General features: G+C 47.6%; 1 protein-coding gene across 1 annotated transcript; it reads left to right on the top strand.

The window, feature by feature from the left end:
* The first annotated feature begins 956 nt into the window (after positions 1-956).
* On the top strand, positions 957-17,623 carry LOC144130425 (solute carrier organic anion transporter family member 4A1-like). The gene is made up of 13 exons (XM_077664347.1): positions 957-1,113; positions 6,670-6,921; positions 9,481-9,852; positions 10,789-11,134; positions 11,913-12,012; positions 12,089-12,210; positions 12,581-12,724; positions 13,489-13,578; positions 14,293-14,485; positions 15,021-15,183; positions 15,948-16,195; positions 16,955-17,019; positions 17,306-17,623. The coding sequence occupies exons 1-13, from the start codon at positions 1,000-1,002 to the stop codon at positions 17,545-17,547; spliced, it is 2,451 nt and encodes an 816-aa protein (XP_077520473.1). The 5' UTR covers positions 957-999; the 3' UTR covers positions 17,548-17,623.
* Positions 17,624-18,382: the final 759 nt, after the last annotated feature.

The following is an 18,382-nucleotide window of genomic DNA, read 5'->3' as shown; positions in this document are numbered from 1 at the left end:
TGTGGTGCGCCTTCGATGCTGAGGAAAATTAAGTTTGTTTGGCAGATTTGTTTTTTCACAATGCGTGTACGGTTCGCACGTAAACTCATTCTGCTTTTTCACTGGGCAAGAGATATCAGCGCTGCATATAGCTATGGATGAGAAAAAAATTGTTCTCGCTTGTTAAGAAAAGCATTCGGTCAATATGCAGGCACTATAGATTTAATTAAAGTTTATAAATTCATTCATTGTAAAAACCTGGTTTGAAAGCATGCGCTTGCCATATGCATTGTGCCACGCACTGCTGAGCAATTATGTACTGCTGAGCATTTCGATGTGCTGGGCTCCGCGCTAAGCGTACTGAAGCGTATTATGATTCTCGATAGATTTTGCAATACAGGCATGACGAAAGCCTTAATCGTTTCTATTGCAACCTTCCAGGAAGGCTATGCACATTTTAAACATGCGTGTTGTGGATGACACGCATAATCAGCTCGAACGTTCACGTGTCTGCGACAAGAGCAAGAAGAAATTATGCATAGATTAGCGACATTTTTTTCATTTTTTAAAGTATCCTCTTCATTCATCATTAAATACTCGTTTATGCCTTGAGAAAATAAACATTGTTAAAAAAAATGTGCATAGCGGAAATGTGAACAGGGGCGAGAGGTTTCTTTTGTAGCGAGTGGGAGGTCCACCTGTCCCTCGTAAAGTAAAAAAAGAAAATTCTTTTGAGTTCTGTACATTGAAAAATACAACGCTTTTTCATTTCCTTCTGTGTTGTGAGCTGAAGTAACGAAAATAGTCGCTTCCGCATTTGGCGCCCACTGAGCCCTTATGTACTATTTTGACGTCCTGTTTTTAAGCCTATAAATACGAGTTGTGTGAGATTTAATCTTTTACTGTATGATTATGGGACTTTGGATATTGCGAGAAGATTGGCGAGAAGATTGTTGCAGAGGGAGCGACTGGCGATGAAGAAGTGCGAGCATCTGCAGCACGAGGAAGCTCACGCGGGAGATGCTGCTCGTGGAGCCCACGACGTTCCAGGCCTCTTTGCAATCAAAAGCCGCATCGCTCGTCCGCCACTGTCTTCAAGCTGATCTCTCTTGCGACCTGCTTCGACCGATCATGGTAAGCTATTCGTCTCGGATTCCAGCCATTCCTCTGAATCCTCGCGCTCCCCCGCAGTAGCGATGCCCTTGGCAAGACCCGATCTTAAGCAGTGCGGCCAGACACGTCACTGCGATGCTGGCGGCAAGCCTAGTGATAGCGGATGGCAATTCTGCGGAACAGTGACAAAATAAAAACTTGAAGGTTATCCCGTCTCTGCGAACAAGGCGGAGGATTGTGAGAAGCAATAGCATTAATAGATGTGCGGCTTAATATCCCCAACTGAAGATCATTGCTCTGCCCCTAGAGGCTAGCGCTAGGAAGCGCTCATTCAGTACCAGGATGGTAGTTTTCCGTTACTCATCCGCGGTAAAACGGCAATTCTTTTATGTAACCGTCGTGATGTCGCCGCGCGGAGGACGAAAAGCGAAAAAGCGAGCGAGCGAATTTTGCCTGTGTTCCAATATGTCCACCTTGTTGCTGGAAAGTCCTTACAAAGTCATTTTGTCGCTTCCCGAGAGAACTAGACGACGCACTTTGGAGGTCGTTATTTATTAAAATAGCGAACACTGCAACAAAAATCCAGGGATCGTTTTTTTTAAAGGCTACGTCTTGATTGTAGGACGCGATAGCGTCGATGGGTCCCTTCAGCGGCATGGGGTCCTCTTTCCGCATTACTTCGCAGACACGGCCATTGTTCTTTCTCTCAACGTCGCATAGCGTTTAACATCTGTTAGGGATCCCTCCTACGCAAGGACTCCTTCTTTGTTGCTATATGTTCTGCCTACATGCCTATATATCTTGAATTGATTATTCTTGAGCTTGAGAAAGGCAGGCGAAGTTTGCAATTTCGTATTGAACTTCTCAGGAATGCAAGCAGGGGGGGGGGGGGGGGGAGGCGGCGGTTTGAGGTTGACAAAAAAGACAAAGGTTAAACCTGTATACTCGTATATCACCTATTAATGCATTATTGAAGTCTGCCCCTCTAACCATGTCATGTCCTGCTTGTCGTCAATTACGTCGGGATAGCTCGGCGTACACTGTAGCACTTACATGCGGCCATTCTGATCGAGTGACTTAGTGACAAAAACATAAAAAAAGAGCAGTAGATACTACCAAAATCACTAGGACAAGTTTGGTTGTCGATAACGGCACGCCAAGCAAACGGCACGTTCATATATCGCTGGGAGGCCACATACCACTACTGGCGCAGTTCTGCAGCGGTTCAGCGAGGCGCTACTGCCCCAGCAGGTGGCTCTATCAAACACAGCCACTGGTGGGGCCTGTGAGACCAAGGTTGTTCTTACCAAGGAATTTTTCGCGACCAAGGGTTAATCTACCTGCCACCTACCATGGTGGGCAGTTTGCTCACAGCCCGATGCACAAGTTTTGACGACGTAACAAGGTCGCGTGAGCTACCTGCTTTTCATCACACGCCAACGCGGACGAAACTAGATTGCCGCCAAATGAAAACCTTAACGCTGTTGTTTAAAATTGGTCGTGACCATGGCCGTTCATTCGGATCATTTCACCCGGGACGCTTCTTTCTTCCTGGCTATCATCAACTTATATATAATCACCCATTAAACGTCACACGACCGGGTTGTGGTCGCGGTTTCGTTTTGCTGGTGTGCCGTTATTGACAACTGAACTTGTCCAAGAGATTTTGGTAGTATGTAAAGCTTCTTACGTTGTTGTCACTAAGAGTCACTCTCTCAGAATGGCCGCATGTAAGTGTGACGGTGTACGCCGAGCTTGCTTGACGTAATGGACGACAAGCAGGACATGACATGATTAGAGGGGCAGATTTAAATAATAAATTAATAGGTGATATATGCAGGTTTAATCTTTTGTCTTTTTTTCTCAACCTCAAACTACTGCCCTTCTCTCCCTCCCTCCCTCCCTCCCCTCCCTCCCTCCCTCCCTCCCTCCCTCCCTCCCCGCTTACATTCCTGAGACGTGCAACAAAAAATTGCAAACTGCCCACGCATCATGTTCTGACGCTGCCTGCCTTTCTCTAGGTCACAGGGCTCGCACAAGATACTATCGGTCATCGGGCAAAACCGGAAAATCGGTCTGCGGACGGCATATAAGTCCATGTAACTAGCGCAAAGCAATTTCAATATGCGTTCTCTTTGATAAGCAGTTCCTTGGGTTATTTCGCTGTATCACTTTGGCTCTAGTTTTTCTAAAAATAAGTTATAGGAGGTCCGCTTGTTCCACAGAAGAATGTGTTGTTTAATGCCGACTGGCCTCGGCCACCCACAAGGCTTGAAACGGATGTTTCGAATTCTCAGTGTCAGTGCGTGCCTTACGAAACTGTCGATGTACGGCAAGCGCGGCAAATTCGCGGTTTTGACATTTGTTCATTTCATACTGCTATAGTGAGGAAACTCAAAAGGCTGCACAGAAATGCAGCGTCTCACCTGTCAGCCGGTTGAGAAAAGCCAAATGTGAATGTTTATTATACCACTTAGTTCGCTGAAAACCGCAAAGCGGCTTGTCTTAAGCAGTGAAGAACTACCACACACAAAGATCTGCATGTTTAAGATAAGCCGTTAGTGCATTTGCACTGGCCACCCAACACGTCGGGCTCTCTGAAGTCATTTTATCTTGACGGCGATATGATGCGGCTCACGCTGCTATAATTGCGTCTCTACGCACATATGTCCACAGCATGACAATTTCGGCGCGGTCATCACCGTGATTCACGAATACGATTAGGGAAAAGCGGCAGATAGCAATTCCACACTATAACCTAGAAATCGGAGCGCAGCACCAAGATGAATTACCAGCGCGGGCCCCGGAAACGACGGCCATCTTTGTTTATGTTCTGGTCGTGCTGCCAGAACGTTCATTATTTTTCCGGAGTTGCGAACAGCGACCTTTATGCATGCTCATCGCTAGATTTAATGTAAGGCGAAGAGAAGCGATGGCTTGGCGTGGTACGGGTGGCCGAGAACGCGTGTAGCTTTTCATGACTCGCTTTCTAATTTGAGAAGGCGGAGGTCGCATCCAAAGCAGTGCTTGTGTTCCGTACGAAGGTTGCCCTCCTCATACCTTTTACAAAACGTTCTATAGCTGCGCTTAGGCACACAAGCCGTGCCCTTCCCCTGGCTGCCGTGTTCTTAGTAGAGTTTTCAATGACGCTCTCGGTGAGTGGCATTTTGTCATGCCTGATATACGTCGGTACCGAACCCTTAAAGAAGCATCGTGATGGGAAACATTATCTCACAACTTGCTGGTGCCTAAACCGAAGCTACAACTGCAGCCATTTAACGAGAACCATAATCGCTGCTAAGCACCACTCCGACGTCACACGTAACTGATTATTTTAGGTTTACATGGCTTGCACATTATATCCTGGGAGTCATAATGATGGACCTTGAATAGTTTCCACCGTGCACCTCGGAACACGTGAGGAGCATAGGATTAGATCGCGGTGATTTTTATTGGGTTCATGGGTCCACCGAGATGATGGTTTCTAAGGCACGCTGCAAGTCGTACACTCAAATTAAGGCATTTGTCTCATGTACTTTCGCAAGAACGCTTGTCGTAAAAGTCACTTGTTGGTGTGACATGACATGCAGGTTTAAGCAAAAAGTGGCGGCCAAGTGGCGGAAAACTGGCACGCGAAATCTTCGAGGCCGAGTTGATTGACCGTTTAGTGGATATGATTGCACAAGCTGTTTATCGCGCTTTGAAGGAATTACAATACATGAAGGTCACTGATTATTTTCTTAACCGGTGCATGCTTCAAGTCAGGCCACGACTTGCCTAGATATTCTGCTCAGCTGTTCGTAATAAATTGTTGCGAGTTAGCGCTCGTGTGTCACCTGTATTTCTTCACGTCCTCTTCTGGTTGTGCTCATAAAATGTCTTGAAACGCGGGAACATTTACTACATGGTTCCTCTATTGTGCACAGCCATTTTTATTTTAAAGTGATTCTCAAACAAGGAAAAACTGATCGGCACTGTTGGGTCGGAACGAGAGCGATAACCTCCAAATTGCTTTAAAATGTGGCTCAACACACACACACACACACACACACACACACACACACACACACACACACACACACACACACACACACACACACACACACACACACACACACACACACACACACACACACACACACACACACACACACACACACACACACACACACACACACACACACACACACACACACACACACACACACACACACACACACACACACACACACACGCACGCACGCACGCACGCACACGCACGCACGCACGCACGCACACACACACACACACACACACACACACACACACACACGCACGCACGCACGCACGCACACACACGCACGCACGCACACACACACACACACACACACACACACACACACACACACACACACACACACACACACACACACACACACACGCGCGCGCGCGCACACGCACGCACGCGCACGCGCACACACACGCGCACACACACACACACACACACACACACACACACACACACACACACACACACACACACACACACACACACACACAAACACACACACACACACACACACGCGCACACGCACACGCACACGCACGCACGCACGCGCACGCGCACACACACGCGCACACACACACACACACACACACACACACACACACACACACGCACACGCACACACACACACACACGCACGCACACCACAACTTTGAGAAAACAATATCTCTAACAGAAGTAGAAGATAGAATTCCGTTTGCGTAAATGACTGGCGGAAAAAACTGAAGGAAATAGGATTGCCCATATTTTGTGTGCACTTGCCATCTCGAATGCCTGAAAATGGCTTGCAGCCTCCACTACAATGCTAACAAATTGTGAAATGGTCTCGCGGAGAGAGACAGGTGGGTTAAGGTCAAAATTATTTTGAGATATTATCTGCACACTCAGATTGGTTGCGTGACCTGCGGAGGCCGTGAATTTTTGTGGCCGCATAATGTGAGTAAAATCAGTGTCCTCATTTACAAAGGTTTATAGACTACCACGTTTGTTGTTGGAGTTTGCGTCGGAGCTCTAGTCACTTCTTTGGCGCTCGGAAACCTTTAAAAGATGAGGAAGAAAGCTGTCATTGCCCTCAGATTTTGCAGCGCCCGAGATATTGTGTTATCTGTCCTGCAGAGACCAAAATCAAACTTGTCAGCATGAGAACGCTTGGAACATACGACTTTTTAAACAAATATAGAGCCATTACCTTATGCATTAGGTTAAACCCAAAAGGTTCTTCACTAACTTAAGAAAATCTAATCCGCGATCTTCCATTGGTCGTACCAAATTGCTAGCACACAGATTTGCCATTTTATCTTGTGGAGGCGCGTAGAGGTCCCGCTCCGACGCCATCTTGCAACAAGCTGAACGCGTGATGGCAGAGTGGCAAAAGAGACTTCACTACTTGCTCTTTCGAAGCTGCGACATGAGTTCCGGCATGCACATAGTTCCGGTTAACACTGATAGTTGGGGCTAGGTTTGTAGACTGCGGCGATTGCGGAAACTTTAGAGAGTCACCCTAACGATCAAGTGTTTTGCTTGGATGCAAGACGGAGCGGAGGAAAGACTCAAAGTCGTCGTTCACCGGCGACGGGAGCCGGTCTCCTCAATCGGTCACCGGTGATGTTCCCAAGAAACTCAAGCACAGCGCTGAGGAGAAGAGCGGCTCGAAAAGGCGCTCACTGAGCCACTCTCGTCATCGCCGTCGCCACCATCACCGCTCAGAAAAGAAGCACCAGCAACCGAAGCAGGACGTAGGCGTCGCAGATGCCACGCCGAGCACTGTCTGCGCACCAGCGCAGGTAAGCGCGTGTGTGTTTGGCGAACAGTTTATAGTAAAGGCTTCCCAATTTCTCGAGCGGCCATGTATAGAGCCCAATACTTTCAGAGAACTTGCGCTTCTCATAAGGTTCTGCTATTGCTCGATGGTGCTGCTCTAAGCTGCCATCCTTAGCTTCGTCAGTTTCGAAGGCAATGACCAAGCTCTAGACATGACGAGGACTGCGAGCTGACTGATGGAGTTTGTAAATATTTTGGTGCGCTTAGCGTCGGCCTGCCTAGTGTTAAGAGTTTCGTGCTATACTTACTGTACGAATGTGGGGCGTATCATCATTTCAGCCACAGTCGGAATGAGGAGCTACATACCGACCTTACTTGCTAGGTCAGCTTCCAGCGTGCTTGTCGCTTGTTTTATATATGCCGATGGTTCGCTTTCACTCAGTACTTCCACCTTAGTTTTCAAATACGCCTAGCTTACATGCTTGTAAAAATGCAGGGCAGAAGCGCATTGTGTTCGCTCCATCTCTGCGTTCGAGCAAAGAGAAAGCCTGTGCGAGCATAGCGTTAGCGGCGTTGCTGCTGTTCTAAACGTTTGTAGTTTCTTAGAGCTCATGACAGGGGCATTCAAGCAAATACAGCAAATTCTCTTGTTTTTAGCATCACACCCCTCTCGCCGGGAACAAGATGCGTACGCATGCTAAGTCCACTCCCGGCCTTTGGGGGCAATGAACTAAAGAAAGTCGTACGGTTCGTGCAACAAAGGACTGCAGTCACAGGAATTTTTCTACAAAGGAAAGCGTTCACAAGGAAAAAAAATTAATCCTCATAAACAATACTTTTTTCACAAGACATTGCTTTTTATTAAGATGATGTCATGGGAATTTTTTGGTCTTTTATTCAGTTAACAGGGAAGCCATTTGTTTTCGTCATTTCAGCAAAAAGTTTGAAACTATAAAGACAAGAAGAGTTTTCAGTGAGGGAGAATTAAATAAATTGTGGGTGAATAATGATTTTTTGCTTATTGCGTCAATCCAAATTGTCAAATATGGGAAGTTAGACAGCATTCAAAGATATCTTTATTAACCATGGCTCGTTGCATCAACGCCAGCAAATACAAACGAATTTCTTGCGTTCGGAGACTGTGGGCCACGTTTTCACCTAGCTCGTGTAAAATGCAATGGCCTGCTATGAAAATGGAAAACATGCCACTCCTTCATAAGCTAGGCGCTAGCGCGTCGAGGTATGTGATGGCAGGTGGCGCCAGGAAACCGATGAGGGTGTACAACTGCAAAATTGGTAGTGTGTTTGTGGTGGTGGCGGTGGTAAAACTTTATTGGATGCACTGGGCGGGTTTTAGAGGAGAGTGAAGGGTTTCACCGCTCCGTTTTCATTGTGGTAGTCCTGATTCCGGGATATCATTGGCGGCAGACGCTGCCCACGCTCTTTGAACCAGAGCCCTCTGGGATTCCAGGTTAAAGCAGCCGGACAAGGTCGCCTCCCAGCCCTCTCTCGTTTTGATTTACTCTTTTTATTTGCGGATTTTTCTGGCAGGCCCATACCATATGATATGCGTCTGCCACATCTCGCAAAGTTTACAGTACCCCGAAAAAGTTGGGTCTGTGTGTTTTAGAATCGCAGGGCTTAGAAATGACCCCGTTTGCGGCTTTCTGAGGTGTCGTTCCTCAGTTCTATCCAGGCCCTTGGCGGGCTCTGGCAACGTCTGCCAACTGAGGCACAGATATCCTGTAGTGTCCGCATATGTGGTAAGCGGATTCGGTACAGGAGTCCCGACAGAGTCTGTGAATTCAGTGCGACTCCGGGGGAGAGACGCTCGGGCGGCTGTTCGAGCAGCCTCGTTCCTTTCTATTCCCTGGTGTCCGGGCACCCAAACCAATTGTTTTGTTGTCTGCATTGAGCTATGTTGCGCGTTTGCTAAAATTCTGCTGGCAAGCGGCAGTATTCTACCACTTGCATAATTCCGACAGGCGTGTTACGAATCAGAAATTATGTGCGTGGCGTTGGAATGAGTGGCTGCCAGCTCTATCGCCACTTCCTCGGCTAACGCATCTTTACTAGTTTTCATCCAGAGTCCATCCACCTGCTTTCTCTCGTGTATGACCTCGTGTATTAGAGTGAGTACTGTCAGTGGAAAGAAAGGCTGCTCAAGGTTTTTCACCCTTGCCAGAAGATGTCTATGTTGAATTCAATTTCACCCCATTTGTTTTAGGCGATCTTGAGAGTGTGTGCACTGCAGCAGCAATGAGGGCATATCAAAATCTTCGCTTTGAGAGCCTGGCGTAACATGAAAATTTTACCATTTCTACAAATATAATAACACTAACCATAAACGGTACCTGGTGCCAAGGTAACTCGAACATGAGGGATCCGACCAGGTGTTCGGCAGATCACAAACTACACATCCGCTCCGCACTGTTTTGTGAATCTGAGCAGTGCCCTATCCCTGTGGTGCCATTAACCTGACTTGGAACCACGCAAGCTTATCTCGCTTGGACGCATGCAAAGTTAATTAAGACTATCTGGAAACACTGCGATATGACTGCTTCTTTTATGACTGAGCACAGGAGTTCAAGGATGTGCCTTTGGTGCCTCCGTCAGAGGAAGCGGTCGCAGTGGCGGCGAAGTCCCCAACGCTGATGCCATCGGCGAAGTCCCCAACGCTGATGCCATCGGCGAAGTCCCCAATGCTGATGCCATCGGCGAAGTCCCCAGCGCTGATGCCATCTCCAGGGCCGATGCCTGGGGGCGGGCGCCTTCTGACCACCCTGCGGAGGCCCGGCTGCGTGGTGGCGTTCTTCTGCAGTTGTGCCTTTCTGCAGGGCCTCATCACCAATGGCTGCGTCAACTCTAACCTGGCAACGCTAGAAAAGCGGTACCAGCTACGCAGCATCGAAAGCGGACTTATAGGCAGCATCTACAGCGTCGCCTCGCTTATAGTACGCACGCTCATATAACTGCTGGCCATGTACAGAATACTTACTGCTTAAACTAGTGGATTGTACGGGTGGTGTAAGTAGTGCTGAGAATTATTTATAGGTTCAGCTGATCTCGGTCGGACTTCATTTACTGTCACCATAAAAATTGTGCATCAATCACGGCACTATGGCGTAAACTGGTGGAGTGAAACGCAAACAAGGTTCGTCTGTTAATAACCTGGTCACAGGAAGCAGTGTGAAAGGATTCTGCTAAGTAAAGCAAAGCTATTGGCTGACCAAGCGAGGTAATGAACGTCGCGTGCAAAACTGCGCTTGTTTCTATAGAAGCTGCAAACACGAGAAGCCACGCCGTGCCAAAGCACATGCACTCGACGTTGTGAGGGATTTGTAATGCCTTGCTGGGCCAACCTGAGCCAACTTGCCAAAATTATGCGAATAAGAAACTGACAGTGCTCTCTTGGAGGCAGGCAGGATCTGGTTTGAAGCATATTATAGAACGTATCAATATTACAGTGGGTCCTGTGTCAAAATAATATTTGTCGACTAATGGCGAGAAACTTGCCACAGGTTGCCATGCTCAGAACTGAGCCCCGTATCTTCGCCCTAAAAAAAAATTGCCGGACGCACTGATGACGACCAATTCAAGTGCAGCTCGCACGCACGCACATCATGTGGATTTTTTCGGACATGGATTTCGTGCTTTCGCGTCCGCCTTCCTCTTTTTAGCATTAAGGGATTCGCTACATAACTGCCACCATCGTGATACGGCGTGATCTGATTAATCTCAACAGCAATGCTTGACGCCCGTCTCTTTTCTACGTCATCACAATGTCCACAAATCATGTAGATTTTTCTGGACATTTGGCCCAATGATGCGCTGGGCTCAGGAGAAAACATTTTCCGCATATCGAAGCCACTTCCGGCGTCTGGGCGCAGGTCCTTCTGCCGGTGACATACTTCGGCAAGGACAAGAACATGCCTCTGATGATGGCGTTCGGCACGTGCCTCATGGGTGTCGGATCACTCACGATGGCGCTGCCGTACTACGTGGGACCGCAGTACTCATTCAGCCATCCGAGGCCCGACACCTGCGAGCTGGCAGCTGCTGCTGGCAACGAGAGCACCCAGGCATGTGGCCCCAGTGCAGGAGACCTGCGTCACTACAAGTGGTTCTTCTGGCTAAGTAACTTCATCAATGGCATCGGCACGTCGCCCTATTTCACGCTGGGGATCGCCTACTTGGACGAGAACTTCCCCAGGGCACTGTCCTCCAAGTACATCGGTACGTGCGGAGGCGCTTCTAAAGGGAGGGGCTGTACGCATGCACGCATGAAGCTATTGCAAACAGATGTGCAAAGCAATCTGCAATGACGTAAATATTTCCTCACGTTCTATTTCTTCTTGCCACTGGTGATGTTCCTTTGAACGTTCTGAACGCGTCTCATGCTGAATGTCGCGCGAAGTCGGCGAACAGAGATTACAGACGTGGCTAAAAACGAAACGAATGCAGTGCTGGATTCGCGTACAGTGCCTAGAAAAATAGAAACAGAAAGTGTATTTCTGTGTGCGATGCTATATATCCTATAGAGATCTTATTGAGACAGCCACCCGGAGAGTAAAATGATGTTTGCACTCATTTCAAAATGTAAAATCGCGGTATGGATTATCGCGCAACAGAGACTAATATGAAAGCAAACTTATTACTTGTTGAGGGTGTGTTGCTGGCCGAGTTGGCTTGACATTCTGAACATTGAAGCGCTGGCAGACGACGGACGAAGGGAGGACGGGACACACAGTGCACTGTGTACTTTGTGCACGCAAGCTAGAGGAACAAGTTTAGAACCCATCAACTTTTGCATGACGTTAACAGCAGGTTGATGCAGTGTTTACTATTAGGGTTCTCGAAATTCCCAAAGTTTTCCACACTCATTGTATCTCGGCTTGAAAGACGATGTCAAAAAGCACGGTTCTGGGACTGAGTGAATTTGAGTATTTTCTGAATTTCAGCTTTCAGGCCCTCTGCTTTGTTGTTAGTTACTATTTGCCCACTCTTGTTTCAGCCGCTTTTCAAGCAAGTGCCGTCGTCGGGCCAGCCACTGGTTTTGTCATCAATGGATACTTCTTGAATTACTACGTCGACCAAGGCGTCAATCCATCACTGTGAGCATCTCAGAAAAGCGATCGTCACCGCAGAATACCGACATGACAAGATCTTTTTTCTTTTTAATTCTCGCAGGCTGGGCCTGACACGCGACAGTACCGCATGGGTGGGTGCCTGGTGGCTGTGCTTTCTCTACGCTGGACTCATATGCTTTGCCGTCGCCTTGCCTGTTAGCTTTCTGCCAGCAGAACTGCCAGGTGAGGCTACACATGGTAGTGAACGCGGCGGTTAGGGGGAGCTAATCGTTGCAATGTGTGGCCGGACAGTATCGCAAGTGCCTGATGCTATCCTGTATTGTCCGTATAACAGCGAATATGCGTGTTAAATTTCTGCTGTATTATTTTCAATAAGAGGCATACGTATAGGCTACAAAATTTCGTTGAGTTGTGGTGATGGTGGCGGTATAACGAGAGTCTTCACTCAATGAAGCAGCGAAGACAGAACAAAGGAAGGCACACCAAGAGAACTTTTACTTCTTCATTTAAGAACCAATAAAAGTAAATAACGTTGACTGCTTACATAGGCTGTCTGTTTAGCCTTTGCTCTGCTGGAAAAACTTTTTCGCAGACCGAGCGATTGTCATGGCAGAAAAGAAGCTCGATGAACAAGCGAAGCCTGCAGTTCAGCAAGAAGAAAACATGTGGGCTACAGTGATGTTCCTGCTTGGCATAAAGCCGTTCATCTTTGTTTGTTTTGCTGGGTCTGCAGAGCGTAAGTAGACCTCTGTATGACGTAGTATGCCCGATTACGCACTATCTAGGAGAGAAGTCTCGAGGACGCGTGAAATTCGCCCCCGACCTACGGATTCCACGACTTCTAACAGTCACCTCACTTTAATGCACTACAAAACGCATTAGCTAGACGACGCTGGTCTTTCGACTCTCCAAGTGCACTCGTGGACCACGAGCAAACAACCGATACCGCCTTCAGTTGCCGCTCACGCCACCTTGAGCCTTTTGTCCATAATAGTATTCATAATCATGAACATTAATACCAGCGCAAAATTGAAATATTATTATCTAAGGCCATGAAAAGAGAAAAAATACTTGTTTACAAAATTTTAACGCAACGGAGTTGGGCGGATTTCTACACTCTTATAGTCATTAAAAGCGGTAAAAATATTCAGCTGGATAAAAATATTCAGCTGTAAAGTGTCTGTGCGGCAAAGGAGTATAACTCATCTGCCTGTGTATTCGCGACTAGTAATCCCGTTGTAGAGACGCAGTAGCTTCTGGAGTGGTATTTAATTCTGATGATCGAAAAATTAATAGTTCAATGCAAATTCAGTCTCAAAACCATGTTGTGATTTCCCGACATCTGCGACTCCCACTTGTAAAGCATCGGCTGATTTGTTTTGAACTTAAAGTTTTCCGGGAATGATGACTTGCGCACGTTAGCTTTCGAAAAAGGGGGAGTGTTTAGTGTCTGAGAGGAGGGGTTGGCTGCTATACAGCTTGATATTTGTGTTCTCGCAGTGATGGTCGCCAGCGGCCTGGCTTCATTCCTGGTAAAGATGCTGCAAGCGCAGTTCAGCATGACAGCGTCAACTGCGTCAACGATTATGGGTTCGTAGGTTTGCCACTGTCAACTTGACTGCCTTACTGCAATTATACAGTGCGTATCGTTTTAGTAGCATTTTTTCGCATCCACCAATATTTATAGCAAACAATCAACTAATGTGTGGGCATTGGCTCGGCACTTTGTTTTCACAAGTGGCACATTTCTTGAGTAAAGATATGTTGCCCCCCCCCCCCCCCCCCCCCCCCCCAGACGTATAATTCAAACTGTGAGCTAGCCACCCAGTGTTTTGGCACATTGGTGATGGAGCACATTTATCGTTAATGAAGGACAAATATTTCCTATGCTCTTTTCACTGCGAGCTTTCGAAGCATTTGGTATCGATCCAAATACCGTGAGCTTAGAAAAGAGTCTGGGCAAAAGTTCTCGCAGTATAGGACTGCTTTGAGGCAATTCTCTTAAAGGTTTACTGGCCTCTGCGGGAATACAGTCAGTCATAATACATACTGGATAATTTCGAAACGAACGGCACTGAGAAGGAACAACGTGCATAGAGAATGAGTAACGTTGTGACTTCTGCCTTGATCTGCAAGATGCATAACTGTGTGCCTCCAGTATTTATTATCCTTTCATAAACGCATTAAGCGCGTCTTCATTCACAACAGCTGTGTCCCTTCCTATGCCCAAACAGCGCGCGTGCAAGCTGTCACCAGTGTCTACACACGCCGTGTAACGCATGCACTACATACCACCGGCTGCAGGCTCTGTCACCATACCGACGGCCATGGTGGGAGTCATGCTTGGCGGCGTGGTCATCGCGCGCTTCCAGCTCGGAGCCAGGGCTATCGTGCGCTTGTGTGTACTCGTGCTTCTCGCGCCCATCACGCTGGTCACAGTGCTGCTCTTTCATTGCAACAACATACCATACCGGAACATACAGTATGACACCGGCCTGTAAGCACTGCTCTGCATACATGTGCAATGCAATTTATACTTTTTCGGCTCCTTGTTACGCACCTAAGCATAGCACGTATTCGTCACCTCAGTATAGGATGGACAAATTCTCATGTTCGTGAACTATGTTTTGTGAGAGTCGCAGATGTTAAAGAACCGTGAATAATAAACCACCTCATACCCAACAATTCTGGACAAAATAATTTTTAATGGGAACCAGTTTTCGAACGCATATTTTTTTTTCATATATTGTAAGATTTCTCTTAAACAAACGATGTATACGCATATCTCCCGTTGGCAGGCATGCATGTTTTTGGTACTAACGTTCATTCTGTTATCTAAAGTGTTCCCCGTTTGATTTTTATGACAGTCTTAATTACTCGATGCGAGTGATGGAAACAGTCTAAAAGAAAGATTGTGCTAAACATCGGAAGAATGGACCATTGCCTCCAATATTTCCATAATAATACCCTACAATAATATAATATTGAAAATTTTTCTAAAAGAATGTTGGACATGCCGCTCGCCTTCGCAGAACCACCGTGTCCCGCGTGAACGCGTCGCTAACCGAGGCATGCAACAGCCGCTGCGGCTGCGCCATGTCTCGCTTCAATCCCGTCTGTGGCCGCGACGGGTACACCTACTATTCGCCTTGCTTCGCGGGATGCCTGCGCGAGTACGCCACCACCGATAGCAGGGTGCGTGCCTCTAAAGCCTTCTACGCATAGATGAGGGCATACCTAACGAAGGAGTGTAAGAGTCACTTCCTGCCTTTTTCCCCTGATATTTAAAAGACTGGTTACGTTCACGAGGGCTGGGAGCTCGTTGCGGAAAGTTTATGAGGTACCTAGGGCGCCTTAACTGGTTCACCGATAGAATAGACTGCGCGTGCAAATCAATCGAAACGTATTCTAGGTCACGCCGCAAGTAAAAGGGCTTGACCAAGTGCAGCCCGTTCTTTCCTATTCCATTAGCATTATATTACAAACATTTTGGCAGGGCACTACAACCTGAAACAAGCCCTGCAGCATGTTTGGAACGAATCCTTCGGAAAGAGAAGAACATAGTACGGTAAGAACCACATAGGTTCTTCAAATGCAACGCTACATTCGTTACTTGAGCGCAAACTGTGGGTTGCGTTCGCGCTGCGAACTACCCGTGCTCGTTATAATATAACCTACAACGCGCCAGTGGTGACATCAATTATTCTTTCTGCACTGATATCAATTTAATCCACAGCCATATATATTGCAAAACCTTAGACGCTTTCAGTTGAGCGATCAGTGTATATTTTAGTCACCAGCATAGCGGGTTCCCAGCGTTTCGTGTTGGAACCTCCGACCACGCCTTTCCGTGCTGCACGTAATACTGCGCACTAATGCACATAAAGAAGACCGCACATCAAACTCCAAGCCCCTGCGGGGGAATAGTAATCTCGAACACCCGGCTTGCGTGCTGTCAGGTGTATTCGCAGTGCCTGTGCGTCAACCACTCGGCTTTCGCGCCGCCAGGTGGCAATGGCGGAGCAGGAGGCGGAAGTGGCTCGCTCAATCCTTTCGGCACCGTGCCGGGCACCATGCTTGAGATAGAGGCGGTGCGGAACAAGTGTCCCAACCCATGCGACCTCGTCAACATCTTCATTCCCATGTTGGCTGCCATCGTGTTCACCACCTTCTTTCTCAGCACACCCGCCGTGGCGGCCACGCTCAGGTAAGGTTTACGTTAGTTCGGCAAGACTGTATAGAAAGTAAACAAAGGCTGCATACGCGAAAAACACGGTTGTCGACGTGCATTTGTGCGTAAGATTGATTCGTATGGAGTTGCACTGCCCTGGACAGGTGCAGACTGAGAGAAATAAAATCTGCAAGTGTGCGGACAGGGCTTTCTTGGGGTTGGTTTGCTGGCACATTTGCTCGAAGCAGCAAAAATAAATACCAGCGCTGGTAGTGTGTGTGCTTTCTGCTATCCTGAGTTGTGCTCCTCCGCGGTCAACCCATGGCCAGTTACGATCTTAGGTGCGACCATGTTAGTATGTTGCCGCTGCCTTCAACTCAGTGGTGCGTTTCTTGTACAAAAAAGTTGACAGCGGATTACAACCCATTGTAGGCATTCGCCTGCATGATAAATTCCGTTTTGCGCAATCAAACCAGTCGTGCATATACGTAACCGTCAGAAGGATTAGTAGCTTGCCAAATGTAATAAGCGTCCGCTTGCCGGTATTTAGTGCTGAGGAGCACAGCGAGCTTTTTGCGGCATTCTTAGCGCCCTTTTGCACTGCACTGTATGGTTAGTATATGAGAGTTGAGGGCGAAGGGGGGCGATAGGGAGGCAGTCTTCTGGGGCTGAGGTGCAGCCTTTGAAATACGATGCCCATTTCGTGTAATATGTATGCTTTCTTTGCTGTATGTGAGCACAATAAACTTGATGTCATATAAGGTGATGTACTTCCTCTCCGTCTCACCCTTCCAGGTGCATCCCTGACCAACACAAGTCGGTAGGTCTCGGCATTCAGTGGACAATCGTGCGGGCATTCGGTGAGTGCTAACGAAAGTGTGGTTGGGCTGAGCCCAGCTGAAGTGCTCAGATGACGTGTGCAGTTGATGTGCAGTAGAATGAACTATAAGTCTGTTTGTTATTCAGTAATTCTATGGGTGCTGCTGCAGTTCTCGTTGTGTATAAACTGTTTACCACGTGATCAGAGAAAGAAATAATTACTGACTGGTTTATTGAGTCATTTAGTTACTGACTCAGTTATTAATTTACCGATTGACCCGATGAGTTATTTTTTGTAAATTGACTGATTGACTGATGCGGTCTCAGGGCTGATTCCTGCGGGCGCGGCGTTTGGCCAAACCATCGATGCGAGCTGCGTGCTGTGGGAGGAGCCGTGCGGCTCGTCGCAGGGCGCCTGCGCCATATACGACAACAAGCTGCTCAACCGCAATGTCTACTTCCTCATCCTGGGGCTGAAGGTGGCCTCGCTGTGCTGCTTCGCCCTGGCGCTCTTATTCCTCCGAGAGCCGGTGACGCCCGCTGCGTCTCTCGCGGGCCTGCCGAACTGAGTGCTGGCCTAAGAGCGAGCCTCTATGAACATGTGTGTGATTGTGTGATGCCTAGCGCAATTAGCTGATGGAAAAATAAAAAGATAAACTAATTCGCCAAGCTTCCGTACGTTTGCGTTTTAAACTGAGCACGTCTTAGAGGAAGAGGGAGAGGTTTTATAAAAAATGCACAGGGCAAAAGTTTAGTATTGAGGCTTGTAGTGGGCTCTTAGCACTCGTGAAAGTCAAGCTCTGAAGTGGCCAGGAGAATTACCACTTCCATAAGATTTGAAATGCTGGCTCTGCAAAGCGAGCCGCACAGCTTGGCCCAGACACGAACTACTTTTCACGCAAGTTGTGTGTTTGCAGTATGTGGGTGTCTGTGTGTGCGTTGAAACATCGCCTACTTAAAAAAGAAAAAAGAAAACACTGGGATGGATTTGTAGGCTCTTGGTCGTCCTTGTTCTGTTTTTTCATGGCGCGGTTGTTGTGCTCTTGTCCAATAGAAGGGAATTGCTGCGCTTTTTCTTTCCTAAAACATTGTTACCTGTGCAACAAACTGCTGCGTTGACCGGAAACGCAAAGGCTCGCGTGTGCTATGTCATATCAGTCCGCGTTAGAAAACCCCAGTTGAAATTATTTCGGAGCCCTCCATTACGGCATCTCTCTGCTTCTTTCACTACCATCTTCATCCCTTCACTCACTACGCGGTTGAAGTGTCTAACGAGGATTGAGACAGCTACTGTGTTGTTTCCAAACATTATTGTAACCAGTATGCTTTCACCAGGCCAGATTCGTCATTGTCATGGGCACGCGTAGAATTGAGGGATAACAAGCAAGCACTGCCCACTTCAGA

The sequence above is a fragment of the Amblyomma americanum genome, chromosome 4 (genome assembly GCF_052857255.1).
Source record: "Amblyomma americanum isolate KBUSLIRL-KWMA chromosome 4, ASM5285725v1, whole genome shotgun sequence".
NCBI lineage: Eukaryota > Metazoa > Arthropoda > Arachnida > Ixodida > Ixodidae > Amblyomma > Amblyomma americanum.
This window is presented reverse-complemented; position numbering and strand designations above follow the sequence as displayed.